The sequence below is a fragment of the Equus caballus genome, chromosome 1 (genome assembly GCF_041296265.1).
Source record: "Equus caballus isolate H_3958 breed thoroughbred chromosome 1, TB-T2T, whole genome shotgun sequence".
Classification (NCBI taxonomy): Eukaryota; Metazoa; Chordata; class Mammalia; order Perissodactyla; family Equidae; genus Equus; species Equus caballus.
The window spans coordinates 37,623,902-37,644,533 of NC_091684.1; the positions used below are offsets into that span (position 1 = coordinate 37,623,902).

The 20,632-nt window shown below is 35.4% G+C and overlaps 1 protein-coding gene across 8 annotated transcripts in view; it reads right to left on the minus strand.

The window, feature by feature from the left end:
• Window positions 1-20,632, minus strand: part of BTAF1 (B-TFIID TATA-box binding protein associated factor 1) — a 92,134-nt gene that overhangs the window by 59,588 nt on the left and 11,914 nt on the right. For 4 of the 8 annotated variants that reach the window (XM_070262051.1, XM_070262040.1, XM_070262042.1 and 1 more), the window contains 8 exons: window positions 18,657-18,780; window positions 14,083-14,197; window positions 12,304-12,450; window positions 11,681-11,767; window positions 5,586-5,749; window positions 3,330-3,466; window positions 778-907; window positions 439-507 (listed from right to left, as the gene is read on the minus strand). In XM_070262051.1, coding sequence (XP_070118152.1) covers window positions 439-507; window positions 778-907; window positions 3,330-3,466; window positions 5,586-5,749; window positions 11,681-11,699 — 519 coding nt within the window. In that variant the 5' untranslated portion in view covers window positions 11,700-11,767; window positions 12,304-12,450; window positions 14,083-14,197; window positions 18,657-18,780. The remainder of the gene's footprint in view (window positions 1-438; window positions 508-777; window positions 908-3,329; window positions 3,467-5,585; window positions 5,750-11,680; window positions 11,768-12,303; window positions 12,451-14,082; window positions 14,198-18,656; window positions 18,781-20,632) is intronic. The other 4 variants (XM_023642572.2, XM_023642567.2, XM_070262029.1 and 1 more) reach the window with 1 other exon arrangement.

Here is a 20,632-nt window from a genome sequence, read left to right on the forward strand (position 1 = left end):
GCAGGACAGAATGTTTTGAAACCACCAACCCTCAACTTCAACCAGAGGAACTTCACTTTCATTTCTCATACGTATTGGAACCTGTTCAAGATTTTCTTTGAAGAAATTATTTCTGAGGCTAAAAAGCTGGTCTGGAAACTACTGTTCTTAATCAAAATCGTCTACTTCCAAAGAAAATTTTTACATCTGGGAGAGATACGCAAGTCTTTATATTATTGCTAAAAGAATGAAAAGAAATGAACAATTCACTAAAGAAATAGGACAAAAAGGGTATGAAAGGGGAAAATGAGTCTAAAATTTTCTACTTAGGTGAGTAACAAAGTGTTCTGGCCAGTGGTCCTAAGAGGTAAAGAGGGGAAGCATAGGTTATGCTTGACACTGTTCCCTTCATTAGTGAAGAAAATAGAGCTGAGACACAATAAAATGAAGAAATCTTACCTCCCAGGAGGGATTAAAAAGGTCATTGCAAAGTTCTTCACAAAAGCTTTCTAACGGCCATTCATTTGTCTGAATAAGAAAAACAAAATTACTACTAATTCAAAAGGTCTATTTTATGCTAACAATTTAAGTAATTTAGTAAAGCGTATTTATTTGTAGGCCTAGTAATAATAGTCAGGTTTTTAAAAACTGAAATAATTAAAATTTTTACTAATGAAGACAAGATTTTTAATTAAAATTTCTCTCAATTAATAGATTATTAAGTACTATCTACTGAGACATTAGTATGAAAAAACTATAAACAATTTCAAAGGACACTTTAGGGCATTTCAATAGTACCTCTTCAATTAAGGAAGAACTGTCCGGCATATTATCAATCAAAACTTTGGAATCATTTGCAGACTGATTAATAACAACGTTTGCTATTTTTCGTCTCTTTTCTTCTGGTTCCCCATCAGTGCTATCATTGCTAAAAAATAAAAGTCACGAATTTAAAAAGTGAGTAAAAGATAATGTGAACCACAATGAATGCAAGAGAATCCACCATTTGAACAAATGTTTTGCCATATTCTGATTATATGATTTACTTAAAATTTCATGTATCAAATAACTTAGATTAACTACTTAAAAATTCTTGAGCAAAATATATCCTACTACTCTTATTGATGAAGGTAAAATAGATCAATGAATTCTTGCTTTCAAACTGTATCTCAAATTTAACAAGTCTTTTTTCCTTTCTCTCTACAATCAGCTCCTCTCCTTTTTATTTGAAACTCCTTTGGTCTAACAACCTAAATCTGGCCCAGCATATTGTTTTTAGGCTTTTGTACCCTGGAGAAAACTAATATACTGAGTAATGCACTATAATCTTACTAGTTCTTGAAAAACATAAAAGAACTGAGCAACGAAAATGTGCCCAGAAAATTTGAGGAAATGTTATTTTATGACTAAAAGACCAAAATACCAAGGCTAGCATAATAACAAAATATTACAAAGGAGAATACAGGTAAAACTATTTAGTATTAACAGAATGGAACAATTAGCACAGTTAAGGTATACACAGCATTATTTTTTATAAATATTCCCTCCCTCCATCTTAACAGTGTAATTTATTTCTCCAACTACTTTTTCTATAAGGTGATGAAAGAAATCTGAGCCTCCCTAATCTCATTCCTACTATTCTTTCCCCAATTCTCTCCAATCTAGCCAGGCTGGTTGTCGTTAAACTAGATAGTCACGTTAGACATGTTTCTACTTCCAGATATGTGCCCTCTATTTGAAATGTCTTTTCCAAATATTCATATCCTCCCTTCTTCCAGGTCTTTACTGAAAAGTCACCTCTGTGAATCCCTCCCTGACCATCCTATCTAAAATTTCAAATTCTCCCCACAAAACATTTCACATGTTCCTTCCTTGTTTTATCTCTTTTTTCTTCTTAACCTTTATCATTAACATGACATATATATGTGTGAATAAAATTCAATGAGATATATATGAATAAAAGTCACTAGAAACACTTATTAAGTTACTATATGAGCCTAATGCGCTGTTAACTTGAAAAACGCTGTGGCTAACAAGTCAAAAACATTTTATACTTAAAAAAAAATAACTGCCAGTAAAAATGTATACCAAGTAAATGTTTATTATTTATCCCTTTTTGTGCCTAGCTTTTAAATAAACACTGTAAACACTTTTTAGCTTTACATCAATACAAAGAACAACAAAAGGTTCTGTCATGTGCAACAAAACTCTATTTTCATAAGTTCTCATGTGTTTATTAATTCATCATTTAGTCAAACATTTCTTGACCACCACTATAGATTCTAATTTAACAGAGCCGTGTGGGGCCTAAGAATCGGCATTTCAACAAACCCCTCAAAGCGCTTCTGAAGGGGGCTGTTTTGAACCACCCTTTGCTCCAAACTGTACACAGATATCACTTTTATTAACTCATTAAGAAAGTGAGGACAGTGATTTTACCCACAAAGTTCTTTCCTACCACAGAAATATTACTCACTATATGACTTAGCCCCCAACCTAGGGAACAGGTGGTATAATACTGTGACAATTCACTTTATTAATGCAGTACTTCTAACTTGTGGCCCTTAGACCATCCTCTGACTTCACTCTACTATTCTCACCTCTGTTCATTCATCATGTTTCTTGAATATTTCAAGATTAAGGCAGTTATACTTGTTCCCTCTGCCTGGAATGCACTCCCTTTGGAAGATCTTCTGCACTTATTCAGAGTTCATAGTGAGAAAAAAAATCTGCATATGAGGATTTTTCTGGGGAAGTTGTCCTAGTCCTCAGTAACAGTAAATTTTTGAGTGGTTATTAGCGCCGTGAAGTCAATCCCTACTCTTACAGCCCCTGTGTACAGCAGAGTGGAACCTTGCTCAGTCTCTGCATCATTCTCTCACCTTCTGGCACTGTTTATCAGACAGTGCTCCGCTGCTGTTCATAGAGTTTTCATAGCCCATTATTTTTGGAAGTGGGTGGCCAGGTCCTTCTTCCCAGTCTGTCTTACTCTGGAAGCTCTGGTCAAACCTGTTCACCATGGGTGACCCTGCCGGTATTTGAAATACCAGTGGCATTGCATTCAGGATCACAGTAACATGCAGCCACCACAGTATGACAACCAACAGAAAAGTGGTATGGCTCCCTGACCAGGAAATGAACCTGGCTGCTGTGGTGAGAGTGCTGAATCTTAACCACGAGACCACCAGGGCTGGCTGTAATAGTAAATACTCTCTAAAAATTGTGCAAGACAATCCAAATGGTACTCCATGGCTAAAGACAATGTCTGCAAAATGTTTTTAGAAATCAAGCACAGATCTAAGCTACACAGCATTACTGTTTTAAATAAATAAGCAGAAAAGGATTACTACCTCTTCTCGTTAGTTTCCACTGCATCCCTGGATCTCTGTTTTGCAAATAACTTGGCCATTCTTTTAGCTTTGTTTTTTTGTCTATTGCTCATTCCTGTTCGAAATTCTGAGTCAATCAACTCAGCTGCCTGGAGAGTCTAAAAGAATAAAAGAATGGTGAGTTTGAACTTTTGAAGTTAAAATAAATACTCAGTCTCAGCCTTAGAAGAGGACTAAGTCTACAAATTTCACTATATACAAATTGAGTCTTTTTTGACAGCTTCATGCTATTCTCTTATGTGGCTGTACCATAATTCCACTCTCTTCTTCCTTCTTCCCTGTTCTTCCAATTCCCAACAGATGTTCGTGCATATAAGTTTTTTTTATGTTAGAATGTATTATCCTAACCCACAGAGGGCTTTGAACAGATGAGACTTTAAAATAACCATACCACCCAAAAGTCATAAGAATAAAGAATGTCAAAAGAAACGGATAATCATCATCTACTGAAAAAATAAAATAATTACAGCCATAAGTGATTGGTAGGGCATCCTACAGTCAATTTAGCCCATATGCACCTTTCCTCATAACCCCTCATGCCACTTTTTGCTTTCTTTTCCATTCACGGGAGACATTATAAAGACTGTGAGACAGAAATGCTTTCAGCCCAAGCCTAAAAATCCTTTCTGCCCTTAACTGAGTAAGATTCAACTGAACTTTACACTTCTACAACCAACTGGGGTCACCAGTGTGGTTGACCTGCTATAGTCTTGGTCCAGGGACCACTGGCACGTATACAAGGCAATGCAGCAGTGATGAGCCTATGGAAACAAGCAACCTTCAGCAATTCTTTCCAAAGGTCCATGACATATAAAGCCAACCAAACTTGGATCTTCCAAACCTCAAACTGGCTGTTGCCCATCCCACATCCCACTATTCTATCCATTGCCCATTTTCTCTAATACACCCACCCATTCATTTTCTTATACCATGTCCAACTACCACACTGTGAGCACATTACTACATTTTTGTTCTCCTTTATTATACTCTAGTTTCTTCTTTATTTTTTATTTACATTTATGCTTCCGTTTGTAATCCATTTCTTTCCATTGCTTCCTGGCTGTCATTAGATTTTCTGCCTCTTTATACTCTTCTCCTTTTTCTCTCTGATATGTGCCATTTTTTTCTTGTCTACAAAAGTCATTCATCATCACATACCCCCAACCCTAAAAAATATACTTTACAAATTCTAATGGTTTGGAGGACTAGTATAAAGGCAAACAGAACCATTCTCCACTTAAGCAAAGGGAAAGGCCAAGGAAATGACAAGATAAGGGTTTCATGACTACAAAGCAGGAATTCTTAATGGGGCCCATGGAATCCTTAAAGGATATTGCAGGGGCAAAACAAAAGAGTACTGAACCCTTTGAAAAGTAATATTTCACTTGTAAGTGAATTTTTCTAAGGAGAGAGCCACAGTTTTTACTGGAGCTTAAAAAGAATCTGAGGCATAAAAAAAGAAGCACAAAGGCATCCACTGGGAACTGGAATAGAGAAAAAGGAGGAATACGGAGCAAAATTATGGTACAGTCATAAAACAAAATAGCATGAAGCCATAAAGAATGTGCTCAACCTGTATATAATGATATATATTAAGTTACACGAAGTGAGAAATGCAAACAAGGCTTAAAAGGATACATATCCTTGTACGTACATAGAAATTTTCAGGAAGAATGCACAAGTAACTTAAAAAGGGTTGCCAGTGGGGTGTAGAGACATGGATGTCCACCAATTTTTGGAGAAAAACTTCTTTTCCTTCATAATATATACCGTTTTGCATTGGTTGAAAGTTTTTTTTTTATCATGTTTGTTACTTTAGAAAATAAAAGAATGAATCATAGCTCTGAAGATTTCTAGTATCATCATCCCACTCTCTCACACATTTACTTTTTCTTTCCTTCACTAAAGAACAAAGGAAAGAGTAACTAACACAACTAGTTCAATACTAGTTGAGTATCCTTCAATACAAGTGGCTCCTAAAAGGTATACCACTGCTTTTATCCAACAGTTTGGTGTCTTCAAGGTAGGTTGAATTTCTGTCTCTTTAGAATCTGTCATTAGAAATCCAAATTATGAAAACACTAAATTATGGTGGCACTAGGCAGCAATGAACAGAATCCAGGATAGCATTTTCTTTTTTAATTACAATTGCATAGCAAAATGAAGCAAATCTCTTTGATTATTACTTGCAATCAAACAACCAAAGGTTTTACCTACAGGTTGTTTGTTTATAAGGGCTGCTGAAGTCGGGGTGTAATCCAAATCTTCATCATTAAAGAGTTCTTCAGTACTCATTCCAATGGCTTCTCCCATATTAAGGCCAAGTTTCTTCTGTAGTAGTTTCCGTTGGCGTGCTATCCTCTCTTTAGGATCTACTTCACCTTTAAACAGAAAAGAAATATACTTCCTCTAAATCATTTAAGAAATTTTCTAACACATGAAGATAAGAGTTGATTCAAATGTTCTTAAAAAATGTAACTATTAAAATACCCCTCCTGACAATAAAACAAACTATACACACAATCTCTGAATATGCCATAAACTCTATTACCTAACCATGATTGGTAAATAGTATTCTAGCTAATAAAACACTCTACCAGTTTTCATGAGATTCTTCCATTGTCCTACTGACAATTATCAAGTATATATAAAATGAGATGCATTCCTATGAAAATAAAGCAATCTTATTTTATAGCTACACCTTGTATATTCTCTGAAAGATCTAACCAGGCTAAAAAAACAAAACCTAGATTTTACTTGACAGAAAAAGATCTCAACAAATACATGCTTATTCCAAGTGTGCTCTTTAGGTATTTTTAGCCCATACAGCCCTAACAGCCCAGATAACAAAGATAAAGGCATACAAGTAGATAGATTTTGAACGTCCCAAATAAAACCCTCAATAATTCAGTGGAAAACAGATCAAACAGTACTATTTTAAAAATAAAAATTTGGGCTTAAAATAACTTAGATGCAAGAGACAATTCTACATTACTGGGAAAAAAATTTAACATTTTAAAATCAATAATGATCTGTTTCTAATAATGACCAAGTTCTTATTGGACTAACTCTCCACAGATTATAATAAACTCTTGCCAAAACACAAAAAAACACCTGAAGGCACTGAAAGAGAACAAAAGTAGGCATATACATGGATGTGTTGTCAATACCTGGAAGAAGGGCATGGTACTGGGTGAGTTTCCCATTTCTGCAGTTTTTAACCTGAGAGTAGACCCAGTCCATGATATGTGAGGTAGCTAAAAATTTAGGGGAAAAACCCAGTCTTTCTGGCTTGAAGAACTAGAGGAAGGAGAGTCAGAGGTCACTATAGCCATTAGAAGGTAGACAGAGAAAACCCATAAGGAGAGATCCAAAGAGAAGGCCCAAATTCTGTGTAAACTCAGCCAAATCTTTGGCTGAATTCTGAACTATGCATGCACAGGGAAGATTCCAAACAGTTCAGCTAAAGCTAAAAACTAAATTGAGATGTGAGCTGTTGCCCACCACAAAACAGTTTGTGATTTGAGTTTCCCCAAATTAAATGCCTGCTACAACAAACAAACAAGCAAAGAAACCAATCAAACCAAAACACTCTTGGGAAGAAAATGACAGAATCTAGCCTGCACAGTATAGCATTTACAATGTGAGGGATACACTTCAAAATTAATTGACATACAAGGAATCAGGAAAATATAATCCATTTTCAAAAGAAAAGACAGTTGATTGAGACCAACTCTGAGAAGATCCAAATGCTGGAATTAGAAGAAAAGATTTTTAAGCAGCTAGTATAACAATGCTCAAAGTAAAGAAAGATATCATCACAATGATGAAAAGACAGGATACCTCAACAGAGAAACAGAAACTATAAAAAAGAACCAAATAGAATCATACACTTGAAAAGGGTGAGTTTTGTGATGTGCAAAAATATGCCAATAAAGCTATTTTTTTAAAAAAAGAAGTAGGTCTGGAATTGAACAATATCTGAAATTTTCAAATCACTAAATGGGCTTAGCAGCTGAATGGAGATAACAGGACCAAATATAAGTGAATTTAAAGATTGGATACTTTGCATTGCCCTATCTATAGAACAGAGAGGAGGGGGAGAAAAGATTAAAGAAACAACCTGAAAATGAAATTAAGACAACAATTATACATATAATAGCATCAAAAGCAAAACTTAAAACTTATATTCCTACAAAATATTGATGAAAGAAATTACAGAAGATCTAAATAAATGGAAAAACATTCTATTTTCATGGATCACAAGACTTAATATTGTTAAGACAGTAATACTTTCCAAACTGATATACAGATTCAACACAATTCCAACCAAAATATCAGATGGCTTTTTTGAAGACATTGACAGACTGATCCTAAAATTCATATGGAAATGCAAGGGACCCAGAATATCCAAAACAATCCTGAAAAAGAACAAAGTGGGAGGCGCATGCTTCTTGATTTTAAAACTCACCACAAAGGAGCAATAACTAAGACAATGAGTTATTGGCATAAAGATAGACATCGATGGAATACAACTGAGACGTCCAGGAAAAAAACTGCATGTCTATGGCAAACTAGTTTTCAACAAGGGTGCCACGACAATTCAGTGGGGAAAGAATAGTTCTTTTCAACAAATGGTGTTGAGACAACAGTATAGCCACATGCAAAAGAATGAAGTTGGACCCTTAACCTCACAACAGACAGAAAAATTAACTCAAAATGGATCAATAACAGATAGTAAAAGCTAAAGTCATAAAACTCTTAGAAGAAAACGCAGGGGCAAATGGCCTTAGATTTGGCAATAGCTTCTTACATATGACCTCAAAACCTTGAGAAACAAAAGAAAAAGATAAATCAGACTTCACCAAAATTAAACACTATCGTGCTTCAAAGGATACAATCAAGAAAGTGAAAAGACAACCCACAGAATGGGAGGATGTTTGTAAATTATATTATCAGGTAAGAGGTTTGTATCTAGAATATATAAAGAACTCTTACAACAATAATAAAAGAACAAATATCCCACTTAAAATGGGCAAAGGATCTGAATAGACAGTTCTTCAAAGATAAACAAATGGTCAGTAAATACATGAACAGATGTTCAACATCATTATGCAGCAGGAAAATGCAAATCAAAATCACTTCACACTCACTAGTATGGATATAATTAAAGTCAGTTAATGACAAGCACTGGCAAGGACACGGAGAAATCGGAACCCTCATATACTGCTAATGGAATATAAATCAGTAGAGCCATTTTGGAAAACAGTCTGGCAGTTCCTCAAATGGTAAAATATGGTTACCATATGACTCAGCAATTCTAGTCTTAGCTACCTACACAGGAGAAATGAAAATATATGTCCACACAAAAACATGAACATGAATGTTTACTGCAGCATTATTCCTAATAGCCAAAAGGTAGAAACAACCCAAATGTCATCAACTGATGAATGGATAAACAAAACATGATTTACAATATGGAACATTATCCAGCCATAAAATGAAATAAGACTACTTTACACCCATTAGAATGGCTGCTATCAAAAAAACAGAAAATAACAAGTGCGGACAAGTATGATGAGAAAACAGTTACTCTGAGTTGCTACCGAAGCACTGCACAGTATGACAACCCTCCTCATATACAGAGTCTGGACATGTAGATAAAGACTTGAGTTTAGGATTCCCACCACAAGTTCCCACTTTGCTTTTCCTGGGGCGCCCTTTAAAATAACCACTTAGAGCTGAGCCCTCCAAAAGTTAGTGACCTCCACCCCAACCACCTTATAAGTAATAGGTGCTTCCTACTCGTCTCTCTCTCTCCTGCTTGCTCATGACCTGGGATGAAAGTCTGCCCTTCTCTCAGCTCATTGCCCCCCACCCCCCTTTTCTGGGATTTGTAAGTCGTAAATTTTGTGACTTTACTTTCTTTGCATGAGTGTATTAAAACTGTGCCTTCAATCAAAATGATCCCCGGGGTTTTCACTTCCCCAAAGTGGGAGATCAGATGCTGAAAGAGCTACCTGCCGACCCTGTGTGGGTGGCTTGTGCCTCCTCATTCAGCAGGTCATAATCTGCATATTCTTAATTTAACACACCAGCTACAGGCCCCACAACACAGCAAGATGTGCAGAAATTGGAAACCTTGTGCATTTTTGGTGGGAATGTAAAATGTAAAATGGTGTAGTTGCTATGGAAAACAGTATGGCAGTTCCTAAAAAAACTAAAAATAGAACTACCATATGATTCAGTAATTCCACTTCTGGGTATTTTCTCAAAAGAACTGAAAGCAGGAATTCAAACAGATATTTGTATACTCATGTTCAAAGCAGCATTATTCACAACAACCAAAAGGTAGAAGCAAGTCAAGTGTCCACTGATGGATGAACGGAAACAAAATGTGGTACAAACACACACTGAAATACTACTCAGCCTTAAAAAGGAAGGAAATTCTGACACATACTACAACATGGATGAACCCTGATGAGAATATTATGTTAAGTGAAATAAGCCAGTCACAAAATGACAAATACTGTATGATTCCACTTATTTAAAGTACCTAGAGTAGTGAAATTCATAAAGACAGAAAAATAGAACAGTGGTTGCCAGGGGCTGTGGGGAGGGAGGAATGGGAATTGTTGTTTAATGAGTACAAAGTTTCATTTTGCAAGATGAAAAGAGTTCTGGAGATCAGCTGAACAACAATGTGAATGTACTTAATATTACTGAACTGTACACTTACAAATAGTTAAAATGATAAATTTATGTTGTCTACATTCTACCACAATTAAAAAACTGATACATCCTATAACAGTAATAAAAACTATTTAGAATTAAAAAAATGAAATAAGCACTGATATATACACCACAATACGGATAAATCTTGGAAACATCCTGCTAAGTAAAAGAGGCCAGTCACAAAATATCACATATTGGGGGCTGGCCCAGTAGCATAGTGGTTAAGTTTGTGTGCTCTGCTTTGGTGGCCCAGGGTTTGTCATTTTGGATACCAGGCACAGACCTACGCACTGTTTATCAAGCTATGCTGTGGCAGGCGTCTCACATATAAAATAGAGGAAGATAGGCAAAGACGTTAGCTCAGGGCCAATTTTCCTCAGCAAAAAGAGGAGGATTGGCAGTAGGTGTTAGCTTAGAGCTAATGTTCCTCAAAAAAAAAAAAGACTACATATTGTATGACTCCATTTATCTGAAATGACTAGAATAGGCAAATCTATAGAGAAAGTAAGTTGCTTAGGGCTGGGAAAGGGAAGGGAGAAAGTAGGGGGATAAGAGGGTGACAGCTAAAGGATATGGGGTTTCTTCTTGAGGTAATGAAAATATTCTAAAATTGACTGCACATATCTGTGAATATACTAAAAACCACTGAATTGTACACTTTAAAAATGGGTGAACTGTATATGTGACTTATAGCTCAATAAAGCTATTTAAAAAAATTGTTAAGGCTGTTCTACCCAGAGGGAAAAACACTAGGCATCCAAAAGTGAAGACTGCTGGCTCACAAGTCTAGTACACTTACACAGAGCCCAAAATAGTCCTCTCATTCCAGGGAAAGTCCTATTGGGGAAAATATCCACACAACTGCAAAGGAAACAGGCCAGCACCTATACTGATCATGTATGTGTCTTTCATATATATGAAGAGACAAACACAGACGAGCAGACATTTAAAGAAAACCTAATTATAGGGTTTTAAAGGAGCACTATTCAGCATGCTGTCACTTAGCCTTAAAAACTGAGTTCTCAAAAAATTGGGGTTCCCAATCCTGGTTACATATCAGAGTTACCTATGGCATTTTTTTTCTTTTAAATAAAATTTCCTAGAGCTCTCCACAGATCTATTAAACCAGAATCTGTAGGATAAAATCCAAACACACATATTTTTTTAAAGTAACAAAGGTGATACCGACTTTTACTCCTGGATAAGGGTCAATGATTTCTGCTGATGTCCTTGGGTACGCTAGTAAGATCAGTAAACCTACTGTTTAGAGATAACTTTTTCAAATTAGGAAGTTTTTTAAACAATTTCTACCTCCCTTATTAGAAAAACTATGTTTTTCTGGAACTTAAGCAAATTCTCCTCTTATTTCTCTCCAAAAATAAACTAGACCTTTTAATAGAAACCATATTAAACAAGAGGGAATGGGTATTTGACATTTTTTTAAGATGAACAAACTGAAGATCATTTCATTAACTTAGCTAGATAGGTATGTTTTGACTAATAATTAATTTAATTAGCAAAAAAACAAAACACTGTTCTGTTTTGGTTTTAGTCAAAAGAGCAACTTATTTACTTACAGAAATCCATTAAAAACATCAAGGTTTTTTCCACTCAAGGCATCAATCTTGAATGGCCAAAACATTTATTTTATATCCAGATAGATTCTGTAAGTTTAAAGATAATGGGACAATTACCTATCCAAGATTTATTTTTCATTTCCAGTTTTTGCTTTGGTCACCAGCATGAGTAGATCCAATTATTTAAATATTTAAAACACATTATAAAAAGAAAACTATCATACAGCCTCTCAAATTTCCAGAATTGTGGAAAACATGACCACAATCTACACTAATACTGGCTTTTAAAATCTATTCAACTGAGGCTCTTGTGTAACACTTTATAATTTCTATATTACATAATAAAATGGCTGCTGAAATATTAATATGTATCTATTAATGATGTATATATATAGTACATATTCACTTAACAGAAGAAAAATATTCATATGGTAACTTTAGACCAAGTACTTCTGGTTACCTTCCCCACCCAAAGCGTGCCCCACCCACAATTGTAAACTCTAGCCAATTTACATTTCATGATATCTGCTGGATTTTTTTGCATGACTGATACATAGCATACCAAGTGATGAATTACTTTGAACCACACGTTTCAGATTTTCTTCTACAGAACTACTACATACCTGATTTTTCATCTTGTACTTCGAATTCTGCACCAGCAGATCCCAAAAGCGATGCCCCATGTTGTAACAATCTACATATATCAAATCTGTCAAAATTCAATCGATCTGTAGTAGAAGAATCTTCCATAGCACTTTCTGAAGTAGGTTCTAGACAAAGTTAAAAAAGATTTAATTTGATCATATAGCCAAAGTGTGGGATTAAGGAAAAGAGCATTACTTGGGGTGGGTGGGTAATATTTTAAGAAAAGTAAAAGGTGGAGGAAGTAGAAAAGCTACTGTGGGTTTATTTATGATCAGCTCTTAGTTATTTATGAATAAACTATTTAGTTGGTGGCTCCCCTTCTACAAACTACCTGAATGTTAGTGGGTGTATGTGTGGCTGTTTTTGACTACAAAAGCACGATGTTATATGAAGAAATGCATCCCAATGTTGAAATACGTATGTTAGATATCGTGCTATCTCCACTTTCTGTTGACAGTTAAAAAGTACCAAGGTAACGGCATGAGTTAATTAGAGTGCTAAATTGGAAGACAAACACATACTTACAGAATATATTCAGAAACAAGACTAATAAACATCATCCCTCCCTATATCTGAGGAATATCTAGGATACAAAGCAACTACTCATTCAATAGGACTCACTTCTCATAATATAAGCAAATTATAATCTCACAGTAAACTGCTCAAAATTATCTATCAATCTGAGGCCTAAAATTATCTATAAAAGGTTCTGTATTCCTCCCAAAAAAAACGTTATGCTGCTAAATTTTAAAATATGTTGTAACTGTTCACTGACCTAATGGTTTGTTTAGCTGGCATTTGCATATAATTCATCTGTAAACTAAAATACAATTGATTGACTTAAAGGGAACTACTTATATTTTAAATTTTCTACTGATGACTAGCAACCTTATTTACTATAAATTTTAATGCTAGTGTACCTGATTTAATAAGTTTTATAAAAAAGAATCTAAGTTCTAATAGCTGTATATATGAAAATAAGCAGAGATAATAAGCTGGAAAAAACTCTTCTAAAATAAGTTAAAAGTTCTTTTGGTTAGGTATTTCATTTGATGAGAGAACACAAATTAACACAATCACTCAAAATAATTGGTGCCAGCAAATTAAAGCAAAAATTTTGGATAAGCTACTACTTATGATAAAAGTGATGTTATCAATGTGACTTGAGAATGAAATCCAGTTGCACCATATTAAATTTGCACTTAATGAAAATATTCACCTTTACAAATTTTCAAAAGCATACGTTCATTTTTAAATATCATTACAGGCAGTCAGAAAAAATAATTTATATGTTTTTCTAAAATGAAAAATATAAGACATCTAAAAGACACGTAAAAAACTAAAGACTTACCCCCCCAAATATCCATATATAACTGTGCTTAAATTTAGAAAATAATTACAAAATTTAGAAAAATTACACTATTCTCCCAGCAACAAGAAAAAATAGACTGTTTCAAATATTTACACTGTATTGATTTAATTTATTTTTTAGGACATAAATTCCTTGAGGAAAGTAATAATCTCTGTAAATCACACATACTGTAGAATTAATAATTTAAAAATATATATGAAAACATTTATCTATCTAGTTTTTTTTTTAAAGTGTGGTGAAAATCGCCTTATTCAATGTCATTTCCTGACAAGCCTACACCTAAAAGCATGAAAATTAAGCCTATAAATTAAAATTGAAACTATATTAAAATATAAAATGTACAGTAAAGTTTTTACTGCAAACTACTTTTTCTACTTAAAAGCACCTTGTTTGGTTCTTGGCACTGGATTCCACTCAGGTACATTTTTCACTATAGCTTCAACAGCTTGTCCTGCTGCAATCCGGGTATCCCAATTTGTACTCCTTAAATATATCAACACCTTAAAAAATTATAAAATGAAATAGTCACACACCAAAAAATATTGTTTGTTCAAGGTAACCAGAACAGAGAAATACAAATTTACTTGTTATTAACTTCTAATTTAGCAGTCCTCAAATTTATATAAAACACTTTGGAATTATTAAAATCATTTACAGGGCCAGCCCTGATGGCCTAATGGTTAAAGTTCAGTGCACTCCACTTCAGCAGCCCGGGTTTGGTTCCCAGGCATGGAACCACACCACTTGTCTGTCAGTGGCCATGCTGTGGTGGTGGCTCACATATTAAAAGAAAAAGGGAAGATTGGCAACAGATGTTACGTCAGGGTAAATCTTCCCCAGGGGGGACAAAAAATTTATACAAGATTCTGTCATTCACAGGAAATATCACTACCCCTTAAAAAAAGGAAAAAGGAGTTTAATAAAAGAATGCTTATGTACATTTAGAAAAATAACCTAGCTTTTAACATAGTAAAAAGCAAAGTGTATATTATTCATTAATCCCATTACTTAATGCAAAGAGTTAAGTTATAAAAACTAGGTGAGGGGTCAGCCCTGTGGTGCAGCAGTTAAGTTGCCACATTCCACTTCGGCGGCCCAGGGTTCACTGGTTTGGATCCCTGGTGTGGACCCATGTGCTGTTTGTCAAGCCATGCTGTGGCAGGCGTCCCACATATAAAGTAGAGGAAGATGGGCATGCATATTAGGGCCAGTGTGCCTCAGCAAAAAAGAGGAGGATTGGTAGCAGATGTTAGCTCAGGGTTAATCTTCCTCAAAAAATAAATAAATAAATAAAAATAAAAACTAAGTGAAAGAATAAATGAATTCAGCAAGATTGTATAAGATAAAAGATCAACATACAAAAATCAATTATATTTCTATAAACTTTCCATAAACAATCTCAAAATGAAATTAAGAAAACAATCCCATTTATAACAGCATCAAAAAGTATAAAATACTTAAGAATAAATTCAGGGGCTGGCCCCATGGCTGAGTGGTTAAGTTCGTGCGCTCCGCTGCAGGCGGCCCAGTGTTTCGTTAGTTCGAATCCTGGGCGCGGACATGGCACTGCTCATCGAACCACGCTGAGGCAGCATCCCACATGCCACAACTAGAAGGACCCACAACGAAGAATAGACAACTATGCACTGGGGGGCTTTGGGGAGAAAAAGGAAAAAAAAATAAAATCTTTAAAAAAATAAAATAAAATAAATTCAAAAAAGAAGTGTTAAACTTGTATACTGAAAACTACCAAAAATTCAAAATCCTGTTGAAAGAAATTAAATAATATCTAAACAAACAAAAAGACACCTCATGTTCATGGATCAGAAGACTTAATATTGTTAAGAAGGTAATACTCCCTAAATTGATCTACAGATTCAACATAATTCCTATAAAAATCCAAGCTGGCTCTTTTACAGAAATGGACAAGTTGATCCTAAAATTTATAGGGAAATACAAGGCACTCAGAATCTCCAAAACAATCTTGAAAAAGAATAGTAAAATTGGTAGACTCACACTCCTTGATTTCAAAACTTACTACAAAGCAACAGTGATCAAGACAGTGTGGTACTAGCAAAAGACAGATACAAAGATCAATGGAATAGAATTGAGAATCCAAAAGTAATACTATGTGTCTGTGATCAACTGATTTTTGACAAGAGTGCCAAGACAATTCAATGAGGAAAGAAGAATTTTTTCAACAAACGGTGCTGGGGCAACAAAATAATGATTTTGAACGCCTACCTCACACCATACATAAAAATTAACTCAAAGTGGGCCATAAGTCTAAAAGAGCTAAAGCTATAAAATTCTTAGAAGGAAACATAGGGGTAAATCTTTGTGGCCTTGGGTTCGGCAAGGGTTTCTTAGATATAATCTCAAAAGCACAAGTGATATAAAATATGATAAATTTGACTTCATCAAAATTAATAACTTTTGTGCTTCAAAGGATAATGTCAAGAAAGTGAAAAGTGGGGCCGGCCTGGTGGCATAGTGGTTAAGTTCATGCGCTCCGCTTCAGCAGCACTGGGTTCACAGATTTAGATGCCAGGAGCAGACCTAACACCGCTCGTCAAGCCCGCTGTAGTGGCATCCCACATAAAATAGAGGAAGATGGCACAGATATTAGCTCACTGACAATCTTCCTCAAGTAAAAAGAGGCAGACTGACAACAGATGTTAGCTAAGGGCCAATCTTCCTCACACACACACATACACAAAAGAAGAAAGTGAAGACAACCCACAGACTGGAAGAACATAATTGCAAACCAAATACCTAATATGGAGCCTGTATTCAAAATACATGAAGAGCTCTTATAACTCAATAATAAAAGAACAAATACCCCACTTAAAAATGGCCAAAGGATCTGAATAGAAACTTCTCCAAAGATATACAAATGGTCAAAACACACATGAAAAGACGTTCAACATCATTAGTCATCAGGAAAATGCAAATGAAAACTATAATGAGATATCACTTTACACTCACTACTAGTATGGATACAATCGAAGTCAGTTAACAAGTGTTGGCAAGGATGTGAAGAAATCAGATCTCTCATACACTGCTGTTGGGAATGTAAAATGGCAGAACCAGTTTGGAAAACAATCTGACAGCTCCTCATAAAGTTAAACATAGTTACCATATGATCCAGCAATTCTACTCACAGGTATATACCCAAGAGAAATAAAAACATACATCCACACAAAAACTTGTACATGAATTTTCATAACAGCATTATTCATTATAGGCCAAAAAGTGGAAACAACCCAACTGTCCATCAACTGATGAGCAGATAAATAAGACGTGGCATATCCAAATAGTATATCCATATTCCATACAATGGAATATTATTTGGCAATAAAAAGGAATGAAATAATGACATGCTACAATATGAAAGAACCTTGAAAATACTATTTTAAATGAAAGAAAACAGTCACATAAGGTCACACATTTATATAAAATGTTTAGAATAGGCAAATCTATAGGCAGAAAGTAGATTAGTGGTTGCCTAGGACTGGGTATGGGAGGGGGAGTGATGGAGAGTGACTGCTAATGGCCACGAAGTTTCCTTTTGGGGAGATAAAAAATGTTTTAAAATTAGATTATGATGATGGTTGCATTTATCTGTGAACATACTAAAAATCACTGAAATGTACACTTTACGTGGGTGAACTGTATGGCATGTAAATTATATTTCAATAAAGCTGTTTAAAAAACAAAACCAAAAGGCAACAAGAAAACACTGAGAGCAAAGAAAAGAGGATAGGAGGTGAGAAGATAAACTTTGCCTCTTTTGGAATTATTTGATGTATGCTGGGCACTGAGTTAAGAAGACCTGAACTCACTTAGAAGGCTGGAAACCTTTTCTCAGTTCAGTACAGACTAGTCTTGTTCACTGTTTCCAGTTTCAGCTCATTCAGTCCTCTATCTGTTCCCTTGGGATGAGACGAAATGGGTAAACCTCTCTATCCTCCCACCATACACACGAGTATAATACTGCCTAATAATGCATCCTTCTCCATTCTGAGAACATGGAGGCTGCAGGTGTCAAATCACTGTCTCTCTATCTACATCTTGGTTAGAAAGTTCTAATATCTAAGTGGGGAATACGTTGAAAAGAAAGTCCTTATGGTAGAAACTATATAGGGCAGATTTCTATATGTCGACAAAGGGCTTAGAACTCCTACTCACACAAATCAGGCAGAGACAAATGAGGACAAAAGGAGGGGGTAAGACCCACAGAAAGAGAGGTATCCTGGGGCTTCGAGCGTCTGGGCTATCATACGGCTTCCACATCCTATCCTCTATTCATCCCCTCCTACACACCCCTCCTCCTGTTTTTACTTTGCATGCCAGAGAATTAAACACATGGAATTTGCTTCTTACTATCATACGGCCACACTTCTACAAGCCCACAGAGTTCAGTGAAAATACAGCCATTGCTTAGGAAAAGAACATGGGCTGGGATTATGAAAACATTGATCCACAAAAGCAGAAAACCTTCACTTTCAAGCAGCTGATAAATAAGAATGTAATGACAACTAGTTTCTCATATATTTCAATCGTTGCCATGAGTATTCATCCATGTGAAGACTGCCAACTATGATATACTATTAGCCATTAAGAACAAGTTAGACAACTAACAAACTAGATTAACAACTTAGTTCACTACCAAATTGGGTCAGATGTGCCACAGGCAAAAGGTTCTATACTGTCAAATTCCTTAAACAATTAAGTTTGATGCAAAAAACAAAATATTTTAAATCATGTGACCAAAAAAACACATAAAGAAATAGCAAAATTTCTTACATATTTGAAGAAATATTAAGATATTTAACGGAATTTGAAGACCATAAATTGTCACTAAAATAAGGCAATTTCTATCTTCACTTTCATGTTCCTATCCAAGCACAAATTTCTACAATTGTATTATACTACAAGGAAAAAAAGGGTTCTTACTTTAGATAAGAGATTATTTAGTTCATGAGGATGAAGTTTCACCACTTCTCCAAGTTGCTGTGCAGCAGCTTTTCTTGTAACTGGAGTAGTGCCAGTATCCAGTAAGATAAAAAGACGATCAAGCCTAAAATAACAAAAATATAATGGTTACTCTGAAGTGTGTTTCCTCATATGTATGTTTGAGTCAATAAACATATTGAGCATCTATGAATGAAAACCTATGCTAGGGTTTCAGGGAATCTCTACTCTCAAGGAACTTGCTATGGGGCTGCAGTGAGTGGGTAAAGCAAGTACACAAATAATTAAAATACAGGGCACAAAGATATATGTGTCAGAAAAGAAGTACAAAGTGCTTTGAGGAGTGGGAACAGAGGTAGCACCTACTGTATCCCCAACCGTGTAATACTGAAAAGGCTTCATAAAAGAAATGGGGTATGAGATGGGCATTAATGGTAGAATAAGATTTCAGTACTGGTGGAGATGAGGTGGTGAAAAGGAAATGGGGAAGAATATCTGGAAGAGGGAATAACAAGAGCACAGCAAAAAGAAAAGGGAAACTATATTTAGGGAAGTGAATAACATAGTTTGGTTTTAATTCAGGGTACAACTAAGAGAACAGTGGGAGATACAGCTATGAAAGCAGCTAGAGCCCTATTGCGGAGACCTCAGAATGTATGGTTCAACCAAGAAGGTCTTGGGTCAAGAAAGTCATGAGACTGGAGCTATGAGATTAATCTGGCAGCAGTGAGAAGCATGAAGTAAAATGAAAGGAAACTTTTAGAGAATTTTAGGCTAAAAGTGCTGACTTGAACTACAATCATGGCAAAAGACTAGAAAGAAGTTGGGAGAAATGCTGCAGAAGTATAGAAATTAAATGAAATGCCAAGGAAATGAAAGGATTCTGAGGCTCTAACTCTTAGAAAATGAAGACGTCATTAAAAGAAATGGGAAGTGGGGTGGGCCTAGTGGTTAAGTTGGGCGTGCTCCACTTTGGCAGCCTCAGTTCAGTTCCCGGGCACGGACCTACACCACTCATCCGTGGCCATCCACATACAAAACAGTTGGGAGAAAAAGAAAACTGGTTACTTTGTTTTGAGGATACAGGAAAATCCTAAGGTTTTAGAAAGGCAAAGTCACAAGTAACTACCACCAGCTGCCCACATATCACACAAGTCTAGCCCTCCTATCACACTACTAATCAGGCTCAATGAGGCAAAGTAGATGCCACAGGTAATGAAAGAAAAGCGGTGTCATAAGTGGAATAAATGGGTACTTTAAACAAGATGGAGGATGGCAAGAGGCAAGATTATACTAACTATGCCCAATCCTATATGCAGGGAGATTCAGTCAACATACCTTCAAATTTTATCTAACGAGGAAAAGCAGCAACCAAGGTCCCAAAGCTAACTGTGAGCATTAAGCATTAATAAACTGCAAAGAGGCTCATATTTCACTTCTGGGACTCTTTTTCTTTCACAAAGAGCTAAAAAACTACAAAGGAAAGTTCTGAACAACTTTTATAAGATAAACCTATATGGGAGCAAATGGGTACTTTTTTTTTTTTTTTGTCTGGTAGTATTTATCAAACTAGCCAGTCACTAATAAGCACAAAATCATGGTAATTGGTAAGAAATATAACTAAAATACATCTTTTCAGTCAAGAAGGCTGAGGGTATTATGAAAACTTTTTAACTGTTTCAGAACAAAAAACTAAGAGACAAGGTTCAAATTTTATAGTCAAGGGTATGTAAGAAGGACATAGTTTAAGAAAAATATTTCAGGCAATTATAGCTAGTGACATAAAAAAAAGAGTAAGTACAACACAGTTTTTGCTTCCAATATACTGAACGTTACACAGAGTGACTATAAAGAAATTAGTTTTTACAAGACATGCAAAAATTAATTTACTTTATACATATACTTTGCACAGACACATCCACCTTATGACACAATATTTCGCCTTATTCAATCAAGGC